The sequence below is a fragment of the Triturus cristatus genome, chromosome 5_2, assembly GCF_964204655.1.
Source record: "Triturus cristatus chromosome 5_2, aTriCri1.1, whole genome shotgun sequence".
Taxonomy (NCBI): Eukaryota; Metazoa; Chordata; class Amphibia; order Caudata; family Salamandridae; genus Triturus; species Triturus cristatus.
The window spans coordinates 806,298,242-806,325,573 of record NC_140588.1 but is presented as its reverse complement, the minus strand read 5'-3'; the positions used below and the strand labels follow the sequence as shown (position 1 = coordinate 806,325,573).

The 27,332-nt window shown below is 48.0% G+C and overlaps 1 protein-coding gene across 1 annotated transcript in view; it reads right to left on the bottom strand.

The window, feature by feature from the left end:
* LOC146829304 (transmembrane 9 superfamily member 2-like) overlaps positions 1 to 27,332 on the bottom strand; it is a 669,393-nt gene that overhangs the window by 114,050 nt on the left and 528,011 nt on the right. Inside the window, exon 13 of the mRNA XM_085607971.1 lies at positions 21,401 to 21,560. Within this exon, the coding sequence (XP_085464097.1) occupies positions 21,401 to 21,560 (160 nt within the window). The remainder of the gene's footprint in view (positions 1 to 21,400; positions 21,561 to 27,332) is intronic.

Sequence of the window (27,332 nt, the reverse complement as noted above, 5' to 3'; positions counted from 1 at the left end):
ATCGCGCTGTATCTCCCCTGCCGCCTACCGACAGAGGCCGCTGTAGGGGGAGACTACAGCTACCGGCATCCTCATTGTACCGCCCACTTCCGGCGGAAAGCGCGCCCGGAGGTGCTACTTCATCAGCGGCTCCCTCGGTGGAGCGGGGGGACTTTGGCAGACAACCGGCAACCTCTTAGCAGCACCTACCTGGGCACACGAACAGGCAGGCATCCTTGGCTCCATCGCGCTGTATCTCCCCTGCCGCCTACCGACAGAGGCCGCTGTAGGAGGAGACTACAGCTACCGGCATCCTCATTGTACCGCCCACTTCCGGCGGAAAGCGCGCCCGGAGGCGCTACTTCATCAGCGGCTCCCTCGGTGGAGCGGGGGGACTTTGGCAGACAACCGGCAACCTCTTAGCAGCACCTACCTGGGCACACGAACAGGCAGGCATCCTTGGCTCCATCGCGCTGTATCTCCCCTGCCGCCTACCGACAGAGGCCGCTGTAGGGGGAGACTACAGCTACCGGCATCCTCATTGTACCGCCCACTTCCGGCGGAAAGCGCGCCCGGAGGCGCTACTTCATCAGCGGCTCCCTCGGTGGAGCGGGGGGACTTTGGCAGACAACCGGCAACCTCTTAGCAGCACCTACCTGGGCACACGAACAGGCAGGCATCCTTGGCTCCATCGCGCTGTATCTCCCCCGCCGCCTACCGACATCAGAGGCCGCTGTAGGGGGAGACTACAGCTACCGGCATCCTCGTTGTACCGCCCACTTCCGTCGGAAAGCGCGCCCGGAGGCGCTACTTCATCAGCGGCTCCCTCCGCGTCGCGGGACGCGCTCGGGCGACGGCGGGCTGAGCCCGGGCAGAGGGCGGGCCGTCTGTGGCCGTCCGGGGCAGGAGGAGGCAGGGCAGGGCCACCCCCTTTATTCGTGATACGGACACTGTAATAAGGTACTGTGATATTTGTAAACGTTGGGACATTTGGCATTCTGTTGCACGTTGTGGACTGTATTTTGCCGTACAGCATTTATTAGGTCCGTGCCACTTGCATACTACACTCTGCGCTTCCGTGGCGTGTAGTTGAGCCTCTGCACTTTGTGGTCCCATTTAAGAGTCTTACCCGTGGTATTGAATTGTTCTTACTTTATGTTTAATGTTTATTGTTGGTATCATTTCATAGTAAGTGCTATTTTAATTGGTTTTTCTTTGTGTTTGCTATTTTTTTTTCAATCCTAAGGCAACATGTCCAAGCCAAATGGGACTTCTCGCCCTATAGTCTCTACACTTGATAATTATTTAGTCAAAGTTGTAGATAAAATAAATAAGGAACGTAGACTATCCCTAGGTCTGACCAGCAATAGCGGCCTAGAGTCAATAAGCCTACAAGTCCCTGTTGAGATCCACTCCACTGATGATAGCCAAGTTTTGGCTCTTACAGACTCCCCAGTGAGGGAAGGTACATGTGTAATTGAGCCAACACAGGTTCCATTGTTTGATAACGACCCCCCCCAGGGTATCTGATATTAGTAGGTCCCCTAATGATACTGTTGTTTTGACCCCTGTGGTCCCTAAAATGCACAGAGTGTTAAGATCAGGGTCACATTTAAATAGACCTGCTCTGCCCAAGAAAGGGGGCCGTAAAAGTAAAAAGAACATTGTCTCTGCTTCTAACGCGGGCTCTTTCGAGCATATCTGTTCAAATAATGATGTTAATTTTACCCACATGACACTGGCCCCAGATCAGCTTGAGTTGCTAGTTGGCATGATCGATAGCAAATTAGATAAAATTATCTTACCACTCTTAGATAAACTCGAGGCTGTATCTAGGGAAGTGAACAGATTGGGCGAATTGGTGCAATCTGGATTTAATTCCATCAATAGCCCTCAACCGCCCGCTGTGGTAATTGGGATTGCGGGTTTGACTGATAAAAGTGTGCATCCCTCTAAAGATCCATCCAGTATTGGTCAGATAGGTGCGGGTATGATTCCCCCCTCACAGCCAATGAGTAGGACCATTCCTGCCACTGAACGGCAGGGCTTTGTTGGTAATTTAACACGACCTATTTCTGGGGACGTATCTAGTGTTATTCCAGCCACGCTTTCTTGCCCTAATGGTACCCCCCTTAACGCTGTTACCTATGCCCTGGGGAATGCGACTAGGACTCCTGGTAGCGGGAAGTTCAATAATCATGGCCTCTCCCAACCAAATCTGCCGCCTGATTGCGCACCTTATGTGGCAGTTTTGACTAATGTGCCACCTATCAGAGAGGACGGGCCTTATCGCTCCGTGGAATCACATGATTCCCTCAAAAATAAAACCGTGGCATGGCTTAACCGTGAGTGTGGCTTTCCTGTGGCTATGGCAGATCAGATTCTGGCTACTACCAGAACCAATTGGATCGGAATGTCCCCTAAAAATATTCCTGGGGATTGTGTTATCATTAATTTCAGTACCCCCCACCTTGCTACAACAGCTTTGATTCGAGCCACGTCCCGCCCCAGCATTGATCAGGGGATTTCACTCCGCCCTCTTGGCTTTTTCTATAGTCAGCATTTAGAGCACTTTTCAGTGCACCATGGGGGAGGGAGATCGAGGAGAGAAGGGGTGTTTAGCTTGGTAAACAGCTCCCAGGTTGAAACTGCTAACCGTTTTCAATGCCTGAGCGGGTTTGACCAAAATGACTGACTTGAGGTGGGTGTCGTCTCAGGGTTAATTGAAGAACCTTTATCAACGGACAAGACGGGTGACCTTGTAGTCTGTTCAGAATCTCGAAAAGTGGTGGGTATGGAAACCCCGGGGAACCAAGCTCTGTTGGGTTTGGCCCAAAACGTATGTTTGTCAGGGTTGGAGGAGGAAATTCCTGGGTCAATCGTAGTCTGTATGCCTTTGGGTAAGGAGGGAGATCCAGTAGGTTCTCCTGCGTTAGACAAGGAGACCCCCAACATGGCCACCTTTCAACAGGGCAGTAACTGTCTTAATCTGGGTCAGGAATCCATGGTTTTTCTGGCTGTTATATTGCCAGTTGGAATATCGCTGGAATTAGATCGAAATCAGATAGTCTGGGGTGGTCAGAATTTTTAGATCTTTTTGATATAATCTGTCTACAGGAAACCTGGTGCACGGATTTTAAAGGCTATAGTGGTTTCAATTCATATCAGCTACCCGCTACTGGTTCGGTATCGGGAAGAGCAAAGGGGGGCCTACTTGTTTTGATCTCAGTTAAAGCCCCTTTGTCGGTTATAAAATACGTTCAAGTTGGGGCCCACTCTCAGATTTTATGGCTGTATATAAGAGGAGGTAGGAACATTCTTTTAATTAATTTTTATAATAATCTTTTTAATGATTCTAGGGATCAGGCGGTTAAAGATCTTTCAAAGGTACTGGGTGATTTTTTCAAGGACTCAAATGTACTTTTTGACCTGTTTTTGGCAGGGGATTTCAATATTACCACCTGTCCCTTTTCAGAGGTTAACGTCTGCGGGCTGGTGGATGGTCATAGGGATGGGATTCTTCACTTCCAACACAATTATTATGGAGATGCCCTGAATAACCTCCTTGCCTCATATAACATGTATATCATGGCCAATGAGAAAAATGCAAAGGGGGAGATCTGTCCTACCTTTATAGGCCGGGGATCGAATTCAGTTATTGATTTTATCTGTATTTCCGCGGGTCTTGAGGCCTGGACCACGGCTCCTAAAGTAATAGACATTCAACTCAGTGACCATAACTGCCTGGTAGTAAAGGCTATGTTATGGGAAAATGATGGTGCTCGTAGTACGGGCCGCACTGTTAATAGTATTGTGGCCGAGCGTCCTAATGGCACAAGACTCAGATGGAAGGGGGATAAGGCTGATATTACGTCTGACTTTATTATATCTAGTTGCCTAGTAGATATCATCACGATCCTAGAAGATAATAGAGGTACTATCGGCTCTATTGAGCATTTTATCAGTATCAATGCGGCCATCAGCTCTAAGCTTACAAGTACATGTAAACTAAAGGAAGATCGACCGCGGGGCTGGTTCAACTCAACCTGCACTTCGGCTTTGAGGGAGCTGAAATCTGCTCTATCAGTAATACCTAGAGATAAGGGTCTGGTCGTAGATTTAAGAGCCAGATACAAAGAAACCCTTAAACATAGGAAATTGGAACTCCGGCAGGAGGCATGGGACAATTTGACTAAGGCAGCTGAATTGAACAATTGCTCCCTGTTCTGGAAAACTGTCAATTCCCCATTTCTCAAAGATGACAAAATTCCGGAATTAACTTCCAACGTTATGCAGGTGGAGTGGGTCTCGCATTTTTCAAAAAATTTTCAGTCAGATAGTGCATCCGGTGTTTTAGGGGATAGATGGCCGCATATCCCATTAAATTTTACCGTATTGGAGGTTTTAGATAGTATACGGGACAGTAAAGGGGGTAAAGCACAGGGCCCAGATGGGGTACCAATTGACGTGTACAAACTGGTCCCAGAAATATGGGAGCCCCTGTTTACCAATATTTTTAATGTAGCCGTCAGTAATGAGATGCCCCCGACTTGGGAAGAATCCATCTTAATCCCAATTTTTAAGAAAGGCAATCGTGGGGAAGCCAAGAACTATCGACCGATTTCCCTGCTGGATTCTTCTGTAAAAGTTATGAGACGCGTGCTCCTAGTGAGATTGGAGGAATGGGCGGAGGAAAACGGTATTTTAGCGGAGAGCCAGTTTGGTTTTAGGAAGGGCCGTGGTACGATTGAGCAGTGTTTAAATTTAGAACTGCTCGTCGGTAAATATACTCTGGCTAAGACTGGCACTATTTACCTCTGCTTTGCGGATCTAAGTAGTGCTTTTGATTTGGTGGATCACGGTATTCTCTGGGCAAAGTTGTTAGAAATGGGGGCCCCGGAGGGTATCCTCTTCTTTTTAGCACGCCTCTATACCAAACTGAGAGCATGTGTCCGTTATGGACCGCAAGGTGAATGTACACCCATGTTTAAAATAGGGCGGGGAATACGCCAGGGATGTGTGCTAGCTCCATTGCTTTTTTCACTTTTTATCAATGAGATTGATTCCTTTCTTAAATCTCTGGCTGTGGATGCCCCCAAAATTAAAAATGAATATGTCCCTGTGCTACTTTAAGCGGATGACGCAGTTTTAATTTCACGTACACCATATGGTCTTCAACAGCTGCTGGATTGTTTTATGCAATTTATCTAAAGCAGAAAGTTAGTTTTAAACAAATCTAAAACCTTTGTTATGGAATATGGTCGCAGGCACGGTAAGAAACAGCCCTCCTTTTTTATAGAGGGTCAAAAGGTTCAGGCTGTTGATAACTTTTCATATTTGGGGGTTACCTTTTCAAACAAAAATACCTGGGCATATGAACATAAGAATGTACGGTCTAAAATGGCCAGGAGCGCTTACGGTATTTTTACAATGGCTACTAAATTGGGAGATAGGCGGGTAAACGACATGCTGAAAATTTTTCAATCACGGTGTGTTTCAATTGCCTTGTACGGAGCCGGCATATGGGGCTATGCCCCGGCAGGATCCCTTCAGGTTGAAGAGAATGAATTTCTGAAAAAACTCTTGTGCCTGCCAAGCTCTGTCTCTAATGCCATAGTGCATTACGAATTGGGCATTTACCACCTTTCTGATTTGATCCTCCTTAGACCATTGACCCTATGGCGCTCCATTTGGACCAAAGAAGAGACCTCTTTGTGTAGAGCTATCATTTCTGACTGTCTTACTTTGGACTATTATACAAGGATCCCATGGTTAAAGTATGTTATTGACAACTTTCGGGAGATCTTTAACATAAATATCATTGTGGATCATCATGGGGCAGATGTATTGTCCAAATCTGACCTTAAACAGTGTCTCTTACACCAGCTTTCCATTAAGAGACACCAAAATAGCTCTAATCTTTCATCTTATGTTTCTTACCACGATTTAAATGAACTTGTGGGTTTTCAACCATATTTATCTCAAGTAACCTGGAAGGCACATCGGTTTGTGTTGACCAGACTTAGAATGGGAATAGTCCACAACCTTGTTGCCTTCCCCTTTTTGAACCTACGTCCAGTTGGTCCATGTCCATGTGATAACTCTACTCCCCAAAGCACCGTGCACTTTCTTCTGCTTTGCCAGCTGTACAAACATTTCCGGACAGCCTATCTGAAACCCTTGTTTGTAAAATTTGGGGTCAGATCACTACGCGACTGTATGGGTTTACTTTTTAATTTACATCATCCCGATGTGTGTTTTTACACGGCTACTTTCCTTCTTAAATCTATTAATGCTAGGAAAAGTATGCTATTTTAACAATTTCAAGCTAATGAATTTTCCGCCTCTGAATGTTTTTATATTGTTGTTTATTAATGTGGTGCTTTTATGAACTTGTTTTATGTTCGAATAAAGCCTTATGAAATGAATGAAATGAAATGAGTCTCATTGTCTAGGCACCTTAACTCTATTGGTAATGCATTCCATAGTTTAGGAACAAGGTATGAGAATGACCTTCCACCACACCTGGATTTGGGAATTCTGGGGACATTAAGGTCCTTGAGGGCGGGTAGGGTGCCATAAGGGTAATGATAATGGGAGGACCTTTAAGGTTGATCACTATGTGCCAAATACAATGTTTTGGATTTTATCCTCTCTTCAATAGGAAGCCAGGGTAGTGAGATCATGGCCTCCTTAACAGAGGAAAATTGGGAGATCTTAAATAAAGTCCTTGCCACAGCATTTTTGACAACCTGTAACCTCTTTATGACATACTTTGGGAAGTCTATATAGAGTTGCCGTAGTCCAACCCAGACAAAAGCAAGGATTGGACTACAGTTCTTCTCGATACACTCAGTATGAATTCGAAGAGTTTGTGTGGCGCTCTGAGTGCACCAAAACAGTTAGCCACAAGCTTTTTTGCCTGTTCATCCATGGAGAGAAAAACCTTAACAACATTCCAAGACTTTTTATAGAGGAGGAAGGGGTAGGAGGATTGCCCAAACAATCTGACCAGTCAATCGCCGGTTGGGGGACCAGTCCATTCCCAAGAATCATTATCTCGTTTTTCTCCTCATTCAATTTGAGGTAACAATTTACCATCCATTTAAACAAGGCAGGGAGACAGCTAGTGATTAAATAACCTTTCCCCATGGGAGAGGGATACAACCAATTTTGTATCATTAGAGTAATAGACAATGGATAGTCCAAATTCCTGCACAATATCCGCCAAAGGGCGCAGATACACGTTAAAGAGTGTGGGGCTGAGGACCGAGCCCTGTGGCACCCCACATTTCATTGGCAGGACATCAGAGAAACAAGGGTTCTCAAAGATTTGGAAGGATCTGTATTTCAAGAATGAAGTCAGCCAATTAAACGCAAGGTCCTGAATTCCTGCTTCACTCAGTCTGTTAGTAAGTATCACATGTTCAACTGTATCAAATGCTGAACTTAAATCTAATAGAATGATAGCAGCAGTTCCCTCCCTGATCTAGCAGCCTTTTTAGCTCATCCGTTGCTGCTAGAAGGGCTGTTTCCTTGCTGTGTTGGGGGCGGAATCCGATCTGCGTGATGTGCAGGAGTTGATTCTCTTCAAGACAGTCTGAAAGAATTTGGTTGACATATTTTTCCACTATCTTCCCAACAGTAGGGAGCAGTCAAATTGTTCTAAAATTACCTTGACTGGTGGGATCAATGTGAGTTTTTTTAACAAGGGCTTAATAATCTGTGGAAAGGGAAAGATTGAGAAGTTTCTGTATGATATTAAGAATTACTTGGCGCACATAATAAATACCCAGACCATACTGGACATATTCCTTTACAGGCGACAAAGGATTGCCTCTGCTCTCATAATTGCGAAACTCTTCTACGAAAATGGAAAACTACGGTCCTGCTGACACAAGCTGAATGGATGAAAGTGCTGGCCACAACAGAGACAACCTGAGAGACTAAAATGCAAGGTTAACAACCAATTGCAACAACACTAGGTAATTTGGGGGCCATTTTTAGGTCTCGCCTGACCCAGCGCATGCGCTGGACATTGCGAGACTTTTTGAGAGGGCTAAAAAAAAAGTGCTACCAGGCCAGCCTAGAGCTACAGTGCATGTGTGCGGGCGCGCCGCGCTTTTCCGCGATCACTTTCACTTTCTCGGCCCCACGGCCGCTTTGATGTTTCATCGCGATCACTTTCGCGGCCGCACGGCCACTTGGCATAGCCAATAGGTCTCGCTTTTGGGACCTTATAAGTATTTAGTTATGCAACTGTTGCATGGCTAAACACTTATAAGGTCCCAAAGGCGAGACCTATTGGCTATGCCAATGCTTGTTTTTCTATGTGACATATAGGACTGACAGTAGGATTTAGAACACAGGATCTAAAACATTTAAGCATACAACGTCCTTATGATGGATACTGCGAGACTCTCAAGCATCCCTCTTTCTTTTGTATGATTCTTAACTGAAAATATATGTACCTAGATGTGTCTGTAATTGCTGGTAAATGGGTTTGTAGTTTCTCCCTCCCTTTTCACTTCTCAATGCTTTATTTCTTTCCTATCTACCCTCATGCCCCCTCACGCAAACTGTCAGACTTACCAATGTTTGCTTCTTATTGAGTATTTCCTACTGCTCTTGATTTATGACTTGCATATAAACTCATTAAAGATATTCAAACGCATCCTCCATAGACATCTGATTGGAAACAAAAAACCTCTTCTAAGTCGGAAAACCTTTGGAACCTCTGGAGGTGCTCACCAGATCATTAAAACTTTCATTTCCATTTTCGTTTTCCACTGGGATGATGCTCTTTCATAGCATCGCCGTTGTCAGCACAGGATTCAGATCCACGGACAATGCTATTAACTTCTATAACTGCAAGAGAAAGCTCTCGAGAGAATAGAGATGGTGTATTTTTTTATTTCAGAATTCGCCATAGGCACAATGACTACGGCCCATGGAAGGGTGTTGTCATGGGCAGAGCTGTTGGGAGTCACCAAGCTCTCCGGACTGGACCCTGCCATCACTTGGGGAGTAGCCCAGAGGGTTGAGGGCAGTCCTGAAAATGTCCAGAATTGCTTGTCCAAAGGCCTTGATCTCTGCAGGGTCAGGCAAAGGACTGAAGAATTATGGACTCATCTTTTTAGAAGCTCAGGAGATGTCCAACATCAAGCAAAAGTCAGGGATTGGGGAACAACATTGAGACTCCAAACGGTCTTGGAAATGGGACAATTTCCTCAAGTAAAAAGACAACTTCTTCCCATGGCACTTTTTATGGAAAGATCTCTTAGAAATGTTTGCTGCAAAGTGACTTAACGGTGTGGCAGTCTCCCTGTGGGTTCTGATAATAAAGAATGTGGCCTCCTGTTCCCTGTTGGCACAGCCGCACAAGTGTCACAGGGATGGAGTCATGTTCCGACAACACATACAGTAACCTTTGAGGTCAGAAAAGGACATCTTGCAGCACTGTCAGAAAGTCTTAGAGCCTGACATGATTAGATTTGAGCTCTGGTCTGTGTCGATGAGGCACAGAAGAACAGCAACTGATGCATGTGATGGTGATGCCACGTCGGGTGGTGGAATCACAGTTGGAGCCACGTGGCACCACCTAGCAGTACTCAGGAGTTGTTTCTGGATAAGCTTTCCAGACCAGTATAAAGCCTGAAGCAGAATTCATGAGATAAGAAATTTATGGGAAGATGTATCTATCAGACTGCAAACCTGAAAATCTGCGGCTAAGGCAGTAAACAAGGGACTGGTGGACATTTACATGGAATTTCCTATTAACCCCAATAGGTGAGTTACAAGCTCCTCATTTTGTAATGTGCTGCTCGAGTAAATCAGAAAATATATAAAAGTACATCATGAACCTATACTCAAATGACAGCCAGAGAACCAAATCCAGATGGGATGCCACGGATTCCATGGAGGCAACCCACACCACACAATCCAAAAACAAGACTTGTGGCATAGAAAGGTAGCCTGCTACCATCGATAGTATTATTGTGAATACTAGTAGAACTATGTTAAAACCAAAAGATAGCATCCTGTACCATTAATGCGTATTCTAGAACATACACAGCAGGTACTTGTGGTGGGCCAAAGGAACTGTGTGTCATGCAGGTACACTGAGCATAACCAGTTGTTTGGAGTTACACGCAGGATTTAGGTCTCAGTCAGCAATTCAAAACTCTGAAGAAAGACACGTTGATATTCTAGTATATCCAAAACTTAGAAAGAGGGCATATGGATTAGTTACTTACCTGTAATCCTAGTTCTCTTCCAGGGGTATCCTCATCAAAGTCATAAGCATTAGAATATTCCCACCCATGCGCGGGATCCCAGAAACAGTATATTATATGTGCCCCACATATATATATCTCCATACATATATACCTATATGTATAAACAAGCAACTGCAGCCAATAAACATTAGAGCTGAAACATGCTGTAAGGAATTTCCACTATACATAAAACATAGCATTATAAACATGAGAAACAACATTATAACTTGTTTAGAAACTGTTTTAATGCTCAGAAAACAGCAGAAATTCTTATAAATCACTGAAAGCATAGGAAGCTCCCAGGCTGCATTGCAAATACCCAGTCTAAAAAGACTGAAAAGCTAACTAATAGCTGCATAGCAATAAACTGACACCGTGCCTTTAAGGCACACCTGACCCCCAACTTCCCATCATGCCTCAGGGGTGACAGTTAGGCCAGTTGTTCTTTGCGGACACTGAAAAGTCATGGCACAAAGAAATAACCTCTGAAAAAGATAGCTCTTCTTTGCCCGGGGAGGCGGGAGGGTTGCTTATGACTTTGATGAGGATACCCCTGGAAGAGAACTAGGATTACAGGTAAGTAACTAATCCTTCTCTTCCAGGAGATCCTCATCAATAGTCATAAGCATTAGAATAGAATAGCGAGCCTCACCTCATCTCCCTGCGGGCAAAGGAAAGAAACAGAGAATATACAGTATGCTTAGATACACCAAGCTACCCAAATAGGTTCCTCAAGGAGGCTTGGCCTACTTGAGCATCCGCTCTGGAATTGGATTCTAGGCAGTAGTGCCTGGTAAAGGTATGAACCGATTTCCAGGTGGCCGCCTTGCAAATCTCTGCCATTGGAACGTCATGCAAGAAAGCTACTGTGGCCGCTTTACCCCTAGTAGAATGAGCCTTAGGGGCCAAAGGTAAGGGCCTTTTCGCCAGCTGGTAAGCTAAGGTAATGCAGGAAACGATCCATCTGGAAATGGATCTCTTAGCGGCTGGGAAGCCTGTTCTCATGGTGCCATAGTTGACAAATAGTTGATCCGTCTTCCTAATGCCTTTGGTACTTTCTAGGTAGAATTTAAGTACCCTTTTGAGGTCTAAGGAATGAAGCAACCGCTCAGCCGGGTCGCTGGGTTCGGGAAAAAGGATGGAAGAGAAATGGACTGATTAATATGAAAATCAGACACTACCTTAGGGAGAAAAGATGGATGTGCCCTTAAGACCACTTTGTGCTGGTGAAAAACTGTGTAAGGCTCTTTGGTACACAGCACTTGGATCTCGCTTACTCTGCGTGCCGATGTAATGGCTACCAGAAACGCGGCCTTCCAAGACAGATGCTGCAAGGAAGCTCTGTGGATTGGCTCAAAAGGTGGACCCATCAATTTGGACAATACTAAGTTCAACTCCCACGGAGGAGAAGGGTTTCGAACAGGGGGGTAAACTTTCTTCAACCCCTGTAAGAAGTCCTTGACCACCTGCATCTGGAAAAAAGAGGGTTGATTGGGAGACCTCCTGTACGCTGAAATGGCAGATAAATGGACCCTGATTGATGCATACTTTAAGCCTGATCTTGCTAAGTGCAGAAGGTAAGGGAGAATGACATCCTCCTGCCCCTTCGTAGGATCAAGGTGATTCTCTCTACACCAAATGAAAAACCTCTTCCACTTAAACGCATAAGACGCTCTTGTGGAGGGTCGCTTCGCTTCTTTCAGAATATGCATGCAATCAGGAGGCAGACCTAAATGTCCGTATTGCAGGACCTCAGGAGCCATGCTGTTAAGTTCAGTGAGGGAAGGTTGGGATGCAGAATCCTCCTGCCCATCTTGGACAGCAGGTCCGGCCTGCAAGGCAGTCGCCTGTGAGGTCGCACCGACAGATGGAGAAGGTCCGGGTACCACCACTGGCATGGCCAGTCCGGAGCTATGAGGATCATCTTCATGTTGGATCTGAGCAGCTTGGATACCACCTTCGGAATCAGTGGCAGGGGCGGAAAGGCGTAGGCAAATGTCCCTGACCAGTCCATCAAAAGAGCATTCCCCTGGTCCCTGGACGGTGGAATCTGGACGCGAAGGCGTGGCATTTTGAATTTTCGTCGTCTGCAAACAAATCTATTTCTGGACGACCCCAACAATGGAACAGATCCGCCACCACCTCGTCGTGTAGCACCCAGTCTGGCTGATCTTCGAAGTGCCTGCTGAGTGCGTCTGCTTTGAGATTTAACTCCCCCGGAAGGTGCACCGCCACTACCGAGAGGTTCCGGGCGAGCAGCCAGTGCCAGATCGCCTGCGACTCCAGGGAAAGAGGACGTGACCGAGTATCGCCCTGCTTGTTCAAGTAGAACATGGTCGTGGTGTTGTCGGTCTGCACCAGGACTGAATCGGCCTTGATTGCAGGGAGGAACGCCTTTAGAGCAAGGTGGACTGCCCGGAGTTCCAGCATATTTATGTGGTAGCCCTGCTCTCTTGTAGACCACCGACCCTGTATCTGGAGGCACCCCATGTGTGCCCCCCAACCTTGCAGAGACGTGTGTCACCACCGATTGCACTGGAAGTGGCTGGTGAAAAGGGACTCCCACCATCAGATTGTCCTGACGAGTCCACCATGCAAGGGAGGATTTCGCCGCCTGGGAGAGAGAGATGTGATCTCCCCAGCGGCCTGTGGACTGATCCCATTGGTCCTCTAGAGCTTGCTGCAAAGGTTGCATTCTCAGCCTGGCGTTGGGAATGAGAAAAATGCAGGATGCCATGGATCCCAGCAGTGATGCTACCTGCCGGGCTGACGGCCTCTGCATCTGCTGCATAAGCCTGCATTTCCGCTTCATTGAAGACAGTCTCTCCTCCGAAGGATACGCTTTTCCCACGCTTGTGTCCAGAATGGAGCCAAGGTAGTGGATGGTCTGAGTGGGCTGCTGCACGGACTTTGCCATGTTGACGTGAAGGCCGAGATCGTGCAACTGTCGCAGACAGGTCTGGAAGTCTTTCCTCACCTGTTGCTGGGATGGAGCCTTCAGCAACCAGTCGTCTAAGTAAGGGTAGATGAATAGACCCTGCCAGTGTAGGCAAGCCGCCACCACTGCCATACATTTGGTGAAGACTCGCGGAGCCGACTTGAGCCCGAATGGAAGGACCTTGTACTGATTATGCTTGCTTCCGACCACAAACCGCAGGTATTTGCGGTGATGTCTTGCAATTGAAATGTGGAAGTACGCATCTTGGAGGTCCACCGAACACATCCAATCCCCTACTTGCAGATGTGGACATATTTGATGAAGCGCCAACATACGAAACTTCTCCTTGACGATGACTTTGTTTAGGAGACGAAGGTCCAGAATCGGCCGAAACTTGTGCTCTTGATCGTTTTTGGGCACAAGGAAGTACCGGGAGTACACTCCTCTTCCGATTTGCGAAGGAGGAGCTTTTTCGATGGCCTGTTTTTGAAGAAGGGCCCTCACCTCCTTTTGGAGCAGCTTTAAGTGGTGAGGACGGGACTTTTTTGGCGGTATGTCTTTTGGACGCGCTCGAAAACGTAGCGCATATCCATTTTGCAGTATATTCAGCACCCAGCGATCTTTTGTGATGCTGTCCCACTCTGCCAGATGTTGTGAAGCACTTCCCCCCCCCCCCACTGGAGTGGGCAACGGTCGTAGAGGAAGCCACAGCTCATGACTTTCCTCCTCTAGTGGTAGTGGAGGACTGTTGCTGGTGTCCACCTCTCCCCCTGGTGGACTTTCCGCCTCTAAACTGCGATTTTCCTTGGGACTTATTCTGAGACCACTGAGGGGTTTGAACCCTCTGTTGAGGCCCCTTGCGTTGGTTGGGTCTATAACGGCGCTTGAATTCTTTTCTCTTCTCCAACCCAACAGCTTTGAGGGTGTCCAGTTCAGTTTTCAGGCGCCCCATCTCCTCATCCGCGTGTATGCCGGAGAAGGAGGAGCCAGAGAACGGGAGGTTTAAAATCCTTTGCTGCGCGTCCGGCTTGAGCCCTGTCAGCCGTAACCAGAATGACCTTCTGGCGCATACGCCGTGTGCGTAAGAATGGGCTGATAGCACCGCACCATCCGCTGCAGTGCTAATCAACTGATTAGCCACCAGGGACCGTTCAGTGACTATTTCTTCGAAGTCCTTTTGGTCTTCCTTTGGGAGCTTGGATTTGAACCGCTCCATAGAGTCCCAGAGAGCCCTATCGTATCTGCCCAACAGCGCCGCCGCGCTGGAGACCTTGAGGGAAGCCGCTGCGCCCCCAGGAGTCCTGGGTTCTGCTCTCCTTATCCGGCGGGACGCCGATACAGCATGAGCCTTTCTTGCTGCCGCCACTATTACTGAGTCCGCAGGAGGGTTCATTTTGACAAAGACCGGATCAGAGGTAGCCGGCTTATATTTTTTGAGGATACGAGCCGGAACCTCTTTTACGGTCGCTGGGGTTAGGAAGGTGTCCATGACGGGTTCCATGATCCCTGGGACCAAAGGCAGCAGTGGACGAGACGCAGTCTTCTGGTGAAGTGTTTTGAAAATCACCGACGTGGTGACTTGCGGGACTGACATCTCAATCCCCAGCTTCTGCGCACCCCTCTGCAGCACCTCATGGTAGGTGTTGATGTCGTCTATGGGCGAGACCCTGGACACTGGGCTGCCCGATAGCGTGGGGGAGTAGTCCCTTATTGAGGACCTGGTGGATGAAGAAGACGACGTTGATGGTGACCTCCTATCCCGGCGACGATCACGAGCCCGTGATCCGGCTGAACGCCCCACCCGCCTGGTGGAGGGCGATCTACGTCGCCGCCTCTCAGGTGACTTCTCACGTGCTGGCCTGGGAGGACTTGCTCTGTCCACTTCCTCCACCAACCTTTGCAGCGGAGAGTCATGCACTTGGCTGACATATTCCCGCATTCTCCTTGTAGCCCCCGAGTCCTGCCAATGATGTGCTGGCTGCAGCCATCTGGGCGACAGTCGTACCGCAGAAATGGTCTCTTGAGTCTGAGGGGAAGACCTGCGGAGTTGGCTGGCAGACTCTTGGGATTGCTGGTCTTGGAGATGCACCTGAGCGTGAGGAGGAATGGCGCGAAGCCGACTCCGTCACCAGGACCACCGACCTGTCCGAGGCCTTTCTCGACGTCGAGCGTGGTCTTGACGTCGATCTGTGACTTCGCCTTCTTTCTCGCCGGGACTCTCCTCTTCTCGACGTCGAACGACGCCTCGATGTGGACCGGCGTCTATGTTCAGCAGGCGAAGAATGCCGCCTCGACGTCGAACGGCGGTGTGAAGCAGACGACGGAGGCCCTCTCTCTCTCGACGCCGAACGCCATCTCGACGCCGGCGGAGATGCTTCCACTCTCGACGTCGACGTAGATGGTACCCTCGACGCCGATCGCCGCCTGGATGACGACGGCGGAGGACTCTTCACTCTTTACATCGATCGCTGATGGACTCGCGACGACGGAGGGGATCCTGCCCTCGACGACGGAGGGGTGACACTCCTCGACGCCGATCGTCGCCTGGTTGACGACGGCGAAGGTTCCCTGCTCCTCGACGCCGATCGTCGCAGAGTTGACGACGGCGGAGGTTCTCTACTCCTCGACGCCGATCGTCGCCGGGTTGACGACGGTGGAGGTTCTCTGCTCCTCGACGCCGATCGTCATCGGGATGACGATGGCGGAGGTTCTCTGCTCCTCAACGCCGATCGTCGCCGGGTTGACGACGGCGGAGGGGTGTTGTCTCTCGACGCCGATCGTTGCCGGGTTGACGACGGCGGAGAGGCTCTGGTTCTCGACGCCGAGTTGACGACGGCGACGTACCTGCTCTCGACGGCGAGCCCGCTGTCGAAGGTCTCTTCTTGGAAACATGACCTACCGGAAGATCTTTTCTCAGCGCCGGTCCCGACGCTGAGGTGGAAGGACGCGAGGACTTGCTTCTAGAAGTAGCTCTAGGCCTCTTGGAGCCCTTCCTCACCGGAGATCGTCCTCTTGATGGTTGTGCCAGGCCATAAATGCGAATTCGCTCCCTGTCCTTCAAAGTTCTCTTGGACAGGCTCTGGCAGCGAGGACAGGTCTTAGAATCATGATCCTCCGGTAGACACAGGATACAGACCCTATGAGAGTCAGTGCTGGCCTTCTTCTTGCCACAAGAAGGGCAAGGATCGAAAAGAGATGGCATTTTAAGGTTGAAAAACTGCCCAAAGCTGCCTAAAAAAGACAGCCTCTTACTTCTGTAGATGTAAAACGTCGAAGTAAGGGAAAAAACAGTTGTAAAACAGACAATATTTTCTGACAAACTCAGAAAAAAGTGGAGCTCTGTTGCCAGGATCCTTCCAGAAGGAGCCGGAAAGAACAACTGACCTAACTGTCACCCCTGAGGCATGATGGGAAGTTGGGGGTCAGGTGTGCCTTAAAGGCACGGTGTCAGTTTATTGCTATGCAGCTATTAGTTAGCTTTTCAGTCTTTTTAGACTGGGTATTTGCAATGCAGCCTGGGAGCTTCCTATGCTTTCAGTGATTTATAAGAATTTCTGCTGTTTTCTGAGCATTAAAACAGTTTCTAAACAAGTTATAATGTTGTTTCTCATGTTTATAATGCTATTTTTTATGTATAGTGGAAATTCCTTACAGCATGTTTCAGCTCTAATGTTTATTGGCTGCAGTTGCTAGTTTATACATATAGGTATATATGTATGGAGATATATATATGTGGGGCACATATAATATACTGTTTCTGGGATCCCGCACATGGGTGGGAATATTCTAATGCTTATGACTTTGATGAAGATCTCCTGGAAGAGAACATTTTTTTACTGAGAAGCAGTGTCAATAGAAAGTGCTATATGTTGTTGGATTTAATGACTGGCTCACTGGCCCCTAGATGAGGGTTATCTCTAATTTCTCTGCGGGTCGTAAACACAGATTGAGACAAGTGGCCTCAATGAGGGCTGTTAAAGAACCTTTTACTATACAACAAAACTAAACCGGTCTGAACTATAAGTGTAAATTAATTATTGCATTGTATACATGAAGATACATTGTAAAGGATGCTTCGCTTTCAACTACAAATGCCACAGTGAGCTACCACCAGCTTCACTTCTCTAAGAAAGGGTGCTAGAAAACGAGAGAGGTAGGAACATATTCCAACCATACGCAGATGGTAACCTCTTCCATTAAACCATGCATACAACTGGTAGTCCAAGAAGAGCATGCATAGCACTCCAAAGACAAGGCTACAAAAGTTTCCCAGTGAAAATCCATGGTGTTTGCACCGGCATCAACATGTAAGGGCCCAACGCAGGTTTTGAAACACCGTGGAAGTCTGTAGCACAGTTGGTACTGGGCCCGAATGGGCCAGACGGCAGTAAGGATGAATCTGCCAGATTTTGAAAAAAAGACCTGGCACACTATATATGAATTAAATAATATCAATAATATCAATTACAAAAACAGTATATACAGACAAAAGCACAATTTATTGATTGTTCTTGTTGAGACTCCAGCCAACACGTGTTTCGTCGCCCGGGACAAGACACCCGCGACTTCCTCAGGGCTTACAGTCAATGGAAAAGTCTTGTGTGCCTTCTGACTGTTAATGATTCGGTTCCAGTCTCAATATGCCTGGCAAGTTGCAGTAAATTCCAAAGTGGAGTTTTTGTTAAACCAGATATCGATCACGCACGATATGTATACACTCCGTGCTGTGATATAGGCTGTAAAGTAACTCAGCCAATGACGCGCTATATTCTGCAGCGTCTGTGTACGAGTTCAAATCACCGGCATCTCAGTATGGCATCCTTGAAGGCTTCAATCTGCTACAGTGTCATCGATGGCCCAGGAACGGGCTCAGTTAGGGAAATGCCAGCACAACCTGAGACCTAGAGGGAGACAAACTTGCATCCTGATGTCCTTGCGCCTTCTTTCTGGATACACAATGACAGGAAGGGGTGAAGTCCCACTTTGCTTTGTGTGTGTTTGTATTTGGACTTCCCAGGGTAATTCAACCACAAAGTTGACCTCTAATGGCCACGAGAGAGAGATTCAATCTGCACTCGTGAACTGGAGTGGGGCTTACATGAGGGCCATGACTTCTCCTCATGTTCTGCAAAGTGCAGCTTCATTTCATCATACTGGATTGCCTCCAAGTGCATGAGGGAGCAATCATAGCATGATTGAGTCATGTCCTGAGCCCAGACACCAGAGATACACTTAGGGCAGGTCTCAGACTAATATATGCTTTCTATAATAAAGGTATGATTTGAAACCTGTTTCAAAAGGGGACATCATTCTGTAGCACACTGAACAACTAGCGGCAGCTGCTTGTCCGTATGGGCTGAGGGGCCATGCCCCCCACCTTTTTTCTGGCAAGAATAGTGTCTGTCAGGCTGAACAAAGGCCTGAGATACACTCTTTTTGTTCAGGTCAGGCAGCCAGGATCTGTACTTGCACTAAATGTGCATGCTCCTGGCTGCCTGAGCGGCACTTTGCCCGGCTGAGAATCTCACAGTCCTGTGAGGTAAACCTCCTCAATCAGGCAAAAGTGCCTAGAGGCCCTCCCCCTCGTGATAAGGGGAAGCGTCACTGATTGCCTCGTACCTGGGCACCTCAGTTTTAAGCCCTGAAGTGCCCAGAGCAGTGTCAAATAGTGACACCTCATCACAAAGCGGGGTGGGGCAGCAGTCTTACTGACCCCCCATACCACTCTGACGAATGAGGGACTGCTGCCTTCCATCACTGTCTGACCTGGGAAGGTAGTAGTCCCAACCCTCCTGGGACTTCCGAGGCTTTCCTCTCCGAGAGCTGCAGTTAAGGTACGTTTTATGCGTGGTGGGCGTGGAGGTGTGGTGTGTGAATGCGTGGTGGGCGTGGAGGTGTGGTGTGTGGGTGTGTGAATGCGTGGTGGGCGTGGAGGTGTGGTGTGTGGGTGTGTGAATGCGTGGTGGGCGTGGAGGTGTGGTGTGTGGGTGTGTGAATGCGTGCTGGGCGTGGAGGTGTGGTGTGTGGGTGTGTGAATGCGTGCTGGGCGTGGAGGTGTGGTGTGTGAATGCGTGGTGGGCGTGGAGGTGTGGGTGTGTGAATGCGTGGTGGGCGTGGAGGTGTGGTGTGTGGGTGTGTGAATGCGTGGTGGGCGTGGAGGTGTGGTGTGTGGGTGTGTGAATGCGTGGAGGTGTGGTGTGTGGGTGTGTGAATGCGTGGTGGGCGTGGAGGTGTGGTGTGTGGGTGTGTGAATGCGTGGTGGGCGTGGAGGTGTGGTGTGTGGGTGTGTGAATGCGTGGTGGGCGTGGAGGTGTGGTGTGGGTGTGTGTGAATGCGTGGTGGGCGTGGAGGTGTGGTGTGTGGGTGTGTGAATGCGTGGTGGGCGTGGAGGTGTGGTGTGTGGGTGTGTGAATGCGTGGTGGGCGTGGAGGTGTGGTGTGTGGGTGTGTGAATGCGTGGTGGGCGTGGAGGTGTGGTGTGTGGGTGTGTGAATGCGTGGTGGGCGTGGAGGTGTGGTGTGTGGGTGTGTGAATGCGTGGTGGGCGTGGAGGTGTGATGTGTGGGTGTGTGAATGCGTGGTGGGCGTGGAGGTGTGGTGTGTGGGTGTGTGAATGCGCGGTGGGCGTTCGCATGCGCGGTGGGCGTTCGCATGCGCGGTGGGCGTTCGCATGCGCGGTGGGCGTTTGCATGCGCGGTGGGCGTTTGCATGCGCGGTGGGCGTTCGCATGCGCGGTGGGCGTTCGCATGCGCGGTGGGCGTTCGAATGCGTGGTTGGCATTCGCATGCGCGGTGGGTGTTTGCATGCGCGGTGGGCGTTCAAATGCGCGGTGGGCGTTCGAATGCGTGGTGGGCGTTCGAATGCGTGGTGGGCATTCGAATGCGTGGTGGGCATTCAAATGCGTGGTAGGTGTGGTGAGGTGGGTGAATGTGTGACACCTCATCACAGAGTGGGGTGCCTTCCATCACTGGCTGACCTGGGAAGGTAGCAGTCCCAACCCACCTGTGACCTCCGAGGCTTTCCTCTGAGAGCTGCAGTTAAGGTACGTTTTATGTGTATTTATGAGTGAGTGCTGTGAATGGGTGTGTGAATATGTGGTGGTGGTGTGGTGTGTGAATGCATGGTGGACATGGTGGTGCTGTGTGGTTGCATGGTGGACATGGTGGTGCTGTGTGAATGCGTGGTCGGCGTAGTGGGCATCGTGGTGTGTGTATGAATGGTGGTGGTGTGTGAATGCGTGGTGGGCATGGTGGGTGTGGTGTGTGAATACATAGTGGGCGTGTGAATGCGTGGTGGGCGAGTGAATGCGTGGTGAGAGCGTGAATGCATGGTGGGCATGGTGGGGTGTGTGAATGCGTAGTGTGTGAATGCATAGTGGTGGGCATGGTGTATGAATGCATGGTGGGTGAATGCATGGTGGGCATGGTGGTGGGCAGGGTGTCTGAATGTGTGGTGGGCATGGTGTGTGAATGCGCAATTGTGGTGGGTGTGGTGTGTGAATGCATGGTGGTGGTGGGCTTGGTGTGTGAAGTGGTGGTGGTGGGCGTGTGAATGCATGTTGTGTGAATGCGTTGTGGTGGGCATGTGAATGTGTGGTGGTGGGCGTGGTGGTTGTGGGCGTGTGAATGGGTGGTGATGGACGGTAGGGGCAGCGGCAGTGCTGGTGTGTGTCCCGCCCCCTCCACCCCAGGTATAATTACCGGCCACAACCACTGACAACTAGGACCTAAAGCTACAGGGACCTAAAGTCTCCAGCTGGAAGACATCCACAGACCTTTTCCTGGAGCTAGCACTCCCTCTTGATAAAGCAGATCCTGGGAGTATATGCTAAAAATAAAATAAACCTAACATACTGATGTGCAACAGTCAAACCAGTTAAAGGTATTGATAACTTGTTTTAGCAGAGAAAGACCAAAACAGGGGAATAGTTGAAGTCTCAGGGCCATTACGTGTGGCTGAGAGGCGTGGGGGTTGAAGAAAAAAAAGTACATTTTTCAGGATAAGTCAAGATTCTTAAAAAAGGTTAACATAGTTGTCTGTCTCGAGTGTGTAGCCTCAACTCAATGCTAAGTTTGTGAAGATGAACCTAGTATTCTGAGTAAATAAGATTAGCAGTAATTTATAGATTTATTTGTAAACATTGATAATAGATTAATAAAAACACATGTATCCACATAAGTAGGTGATTAGGAGCCTGTAGAGACTTACCCTCCCTTTAAATCCAAAGTATGCTCCAATAAACGTTAATGGCACTGAAATTCCAATCCACATTGCCAAAATTGCAACAAGAGTGCCAAAAGGAATTGCAGCTGATGATCCTTTCACCCAAAGAATAAGATTCATAAGGAAAAAATCCACAAAGACAATTCTGGATTGAAACAAAATTTCAGTTAGTTATGTTTGTAAGAACATTAAAAAGTTGCATTATTTTAAATGTTTGTTATAGTGCTAAACAAAGTTACACCTAACTTTCTCATAAGTGGCTCTCAAATTTCTGCTGCCTACAAAGGACCACGGCAATTTTAAACACTGTATTAATATCAGATCTTAGTAAAAGCCTGTGCAACAATCTTGAAAATAAAGGAGTCTTGAAGGTATACAAGTGATACCAGATGCAAGAAAGAATAGCAGGGTGCCAGGTTGACAGAGTATTTTGTTGCACGCATTCCAGTAGCTCCAATGGTATGCATATAGAGTGGCCTCCAATGATTATAATTCGGATCAACTTCACAAACAACTATCCCCTGTACCATTCAGGATGGTGTTTTAGGGTGGCGTTATGCCAGGAACCAGGAAATCAGTTCAAGGGAACCCTGACAACTTTGATAGTGATTCTGACAAAAATTAATTATATCCACTTGTTCTGAAAAAAATGGGGTGGAGGGGAACAAAGAAAAATGGACCTTTTCTGGCAAGTGAGATATGTTAACAGGTTTCAGCAGAAAAGAGGGCAATAATGTTGTCCATATATACAGTGCCAAAGCTTAAGTGAAAGAAAGAGGGCCGGTGCCCGAAGCTCTGCTCAGAAGCCAAATACCAATGCAGGTAGTCCACTACCTGACACTCAGTGCCCCTTTTCTTGCTCTCGTTTTGCCGCCTTTCTCTTCCTTCCGAACTGTATGTTCTCCCTTCTCTTGGTAAACATATGATGCAGGAAATAAGCGTCGGTCCGCAAAAATATATACCGGTGGCAATCACCAGCTCAAATTAAGTGCAATTAAACTGACATCTGGTTATGGTTCACTCACGGCACTGTTGTCAGACCACTGGAGGTGTGCAGAAGATCAAGTTAAAAAAACATATATATATATATACATTTAACAGATGTCAATGAAGTGATCTCATGAAGGCATTCAAGAAATAACCCATTTTTAATCCGAAAGGGCCTTTACTGTGATCTTGCGGGACATTTTCTGTACTATTTATATGTAGAGTCTCAGTTCTTCTGCTTTCACAGCCGAGATAGACCCTAGGAGGTGCTCTCTTTATGCACCTCGTAGCTTGTACAGTTCAAGTATGTATTGATACTTGGGAGTGGTGTACTGTCTTTGTAATGTACTGCCATTGTAACCGCGGTACAATGCAGTGCTCATGTCCTTAAATACACAAGATAGTCAGGGGAAGCTCCTCTGCTAAGGTGGAGGAGCGTCACCCCACTGCTCTCAGCAGTAGAAAAAGGAAAAATAAAACAATAACATCCTTATCATTATTCTATTTTTCGCAGCTACGGGGCTGGGTTGGGGCAGGGCGGGGGGCTGGTGTCACAGCCTGGGAGGAGGAGTGGTTTGTACACAATAAGTGCACATGACGATTTGGCCAGCCAAACAGTCATACGCACTTAGCACATTTTCCACCAGGCTGTAATACACAGCCCAGGTGGAGAATATGCACAGGCTCCCAGTCCCCGTCTGCACACCGAACCACGGCACTCAAAACAATCACAATGCACCTAACAGCAGCGTTGTGATTGGCTTGGGGGAGCCTGTGTGATTACGGGACTCACCAGGAAGAGAAGCAATGACGGAGGAGAAACAGCAGCCGTGAAGAGGTTTAAAAATTTTTTTTTGTGTTTTTGTTTATTTCAGCCCCCTGCCCGCCACCCCCGTTCCCTGCCAGCCGCCACTGAAGGCAGTTTAACGAAAGTGACTCAACAGCAGCCCGAGCTACATTTACGCTGCCCTTTTTAGGTCTCGCCTATCGTTGCAGCGTGAATGTGCTGCCATCGCTTTGTGAGGCATGCAGTATATACTGTAGTGTGGAAGCTTCGTGGAAGCTCCGCCCACTCTCTGCCCATTGGCTTTTGTCTTAAATGCTGCCTTCCGATTGGTTTGAGGCTTGTTAGTCCCTCCTCATTCATCATTTGTATCCTTCCACGGCTATTGACCCCTTTACTCCTGACACTATTTTCTTTTAGGTCTCGCCTAGCGTTGCAACGCGAATGCGCTGCCATCGCTTAGCGAAACATGCAGTATATACTGTAGTGTGGCAGCTTTGTGGAAGCTCCACCCACTTACTGCCCATTGGCTTTTGTCTTAAATGCTGCCTTCCGATTGGTTTGAGGATTGTTAGTCCCTCCTCATTCATCATTTTTATCCTTCCACGGCTATTGGCCCCTTTACTCCTAACACTATTTTCTCCCCTGTCTCCCCACCCCATCGCCCCCTCCCTCAGTCTGTGACTTCTCACCATCCCCCGCACCCTACCACTCCTGTTCGTGTTTTCTTGCCTGCCGGCACTTCCGTTTTCATCTTTGTTATTGCCACCTTGAAATATGCGAGTTCAAGATGCATGCTGTACAAAAACTTCTCGTGTTTAATGAACTAGATTTTACTGTTACTCTAAATATAATATGACTCTAGGCAACATTCGGGGTATGTATGGCAACTGACGCCTCTTAGTTCACAAATGGCATTGTTGTCGGGCAGGAGGAGTGGCAGTGTTTTAACTCATGCTTGAAACTAGCACTTTTAATAACTTCCTCTCAATTCAGTGCTATAATCTTGTGTACTGAGGTGACGCGCTAAAGAAATGCACTTTTTTGAATTCTAAAGAGACATTATCGCACATTTACATCATGTTTACTGTATGATTAACATTCTGATCATTTTCACGGCTCGCCCACTGGCTCGTATACGCTTGGCTCGTCTCCGGCTGGCTCTACCTGTTAATTAATATATTGGCTCGCACACCTCTGACAAAGACAGATGAATGGATACATGACAGTTAGCCCGGTAGATGGTAGAGAAATAGACTGATGCAGACAAACAGACAAAGTCAGTCTCCAGTGCCTCATGTCAGAATCATCACTTTCAATAACCTGGAAATCTGCCGGCAACTCCCGCATGCCCCAACCTCATCCCCCTCATCTATTCTTAGCAGACATGGCAGATTCTGAGCTATGCCCTGCTGGTGCAGAGGAGCACAGCAGAGTCTGTAGAAGCGCTGGGATCCCTAGCCTCTCCGGGCAGGCACCTAAGCCTTCCGGGTGCCTTCACATTCAGGATAAATGAATACATTTTGTTCTGCGCTTTAGTCGCCCCTCTGTGAGCACAGTCTGGTAGATGAAGCTCGAACACATTCAGAGAGGTGGTTGTGTAGAAACAAACAACAGCCACAATACCGTATGTTTTGAACGTGTAGTTAAATACCTGCTCATCGAGTACCTCATTGGCTGATCATTCCATGGCATTACCAAAATTACATTTGGACACGTTTGCTCAACTGTAAAACACTCCCTTATATGGGTCATTTAACAACTCGGGGCTTTGGGGTTAGGTAACCTACTTTGGATGCTGTGTAAAAGAGTAAATACAAAAATGAATGCAATTAAACTAAGCAACCAGTACTGTCTAAAACACTGTGAAAACTGATACGCATTCTGGCATTTTGTTTAGTTAATGTCAATTTTCTCATAGATGCGAGTAAAGTACTCTTAATATCTTAATGAAATCTCTACACTTTTGCACTAATAGCACTGGGCGACCGTTGACAACAAGGCAATGAATACATTTTCATGTACCCCCGGAGCCCCCGCCCACTTGGCAAACTTCATTGCCTCCCAGTGTTTGGGGGATAACCAAGACGCAGGAGAGTGAGTCAAAGTCTAGAAAATTAAAGAGAAGGCGGGATTTGGATTTACATGCTCTGATCCCGATTGCGTTGGTTAGTCTGTAAGCACTACTTTTATTAATGAGTTTCGCATTAGTAAAGCACCACGGTGTGCATATGTCGCAACACTTCACCCATGAGGTACGTGCCAAGCAATTGTTGACACAATCCACACTTTGCGTCTTTTTCAATATATTTATCACGAAGTGCAGGACCTTTCCAAGGGATTTTGCACACTACATACATTCACTCCAAAAATAAAACTTGCAGGTAAAAAACATTGCCATTTACAATGTCAATGGCTCTAATTCACAAATGCGAGACCTATTTGCATTGCAAACGCTTGTTGGACTGTGCGGTGTGAAGGGGCGAGGGATCAACAGTCAAAAGGCCAGAAAACAGAAACGTATTTGTGAGGGACTATTACCAGAACCATCTGTTTTTTCCCTTCCGATAATCATTGGAGGTGTGTCTGTAAGCATACCAATGGAGTTACTGGAATGCATGTTCGCCAGCACCTTGTTATTCCTTGTTCCTACTGTAGCTTGCCACCTGGCCTCTACCATACAATGTAACAAGCATGCTGCCAGAGGACTGGGCATGGCTCGATGGTACACATAAATGTTGGTTTGATCGCTCGTGTACACTAGCATCCAGTGTCGACTGCATCATTACTGCCTGTGTGTGTGACCTACCTTTGACCTACCTTTGCCCATATATGCCCAGGTGCGCCCTGTATACTGGCGACGAGGCTGGTACCCACTCTGCGTGCAATATCGCCTACCTCTCTGCAAGAGTGTGCGGAGAGCGGAGTGGCACTGCTGGTTCCCGACGCTGCATTCAGGTGGGAGGCGCCCTGACTCGCGGTTCAACAGCCTGCCTGTGACCGGTGCATGGTTTGTGTGGCCTCAGTGCCCTCACGTTGCCTCGACGCTGCCACAGCCCGCACTCGGAGGAGCAAAGAAGCGCAACATCTCGCACTGCCGTCTGCAGCAATCACATGGTGCCTGTCCTGCCACCTAGTGGTGGTCATGGTATTGCAGTGCACAGAGCCTGATTCTGGCGGGGCACATAACTGGACGGGGGTGCCGTTGCTCAAAGGACTCACTTGCATCGGATGCAAGCTGCTGGTACGGCGCTTGTGTGGATGTGCCTCCCTAGACAGCCCCATCCCAGCTAAGATTGCTGCTGCCTACATCTGTGGACTCTCCTGAAATAGTGCCTGCAGAAACAGAAGTGATTGGCAATCAACCGTCAATACAAAGGGCATTTTAGGGGGCAGTGAAGGAAAAACAAAAGAGAATAATAAATTAGCATACAAGGCAATGGAGGCCCTATATAAATGCAGTACCAGTGCAGATAATCTAGCAAAAGGAGTGCCCACGTTAGACGGACTGGGGAATTCGCAGCAGGGTGAAAGCAGAAAATAATCATGCACAGCACTAAGTGTCCCATCACTGTGAGCTGCAACTAAGTGCTCTGGGCCATACGTGAGTGACACGTCCAAGACAATAGCATGTCCTCCCCACAGCGAGCTGCAAAAGCTCCACTCCTCAACATTGTTTACACGCACCAGTCACAGGGTTACCGCCGTTCAGCCACCTTCCAGATCTTGCGACTGCCGCTCCACAGTGACAACAGTGGTTAGGACGCCTTGAACATTACTTTCGCACCACGCTCGAAACAGATGGCACTTTCAAACGTTCCATGATGCTTCACATGGGAGGTGCAAAACTTTGACTTATACAAAATTCTCTCCCCAATACTGGAGCCGATGTTGACTTTGATGCCGCAGTGGCTGCCCTAAACAGACACTTGGACATGCAATTAAAGCCAGACTATGAGAGATTCAAGTTGCGGCAGGCCCGAAAGAATGAAGACTAATCTGTAAACACATTCTATGCGCATTCACACAAACTGGCGAGCACCTGCATGAACACTGATCAGCCAGACAAAATCAGGGCCCAGATTATCCAGGGATTCCTGTCATCCAGCCTATGTAAACTAATCCTCTGTCAATCTGACATCACGC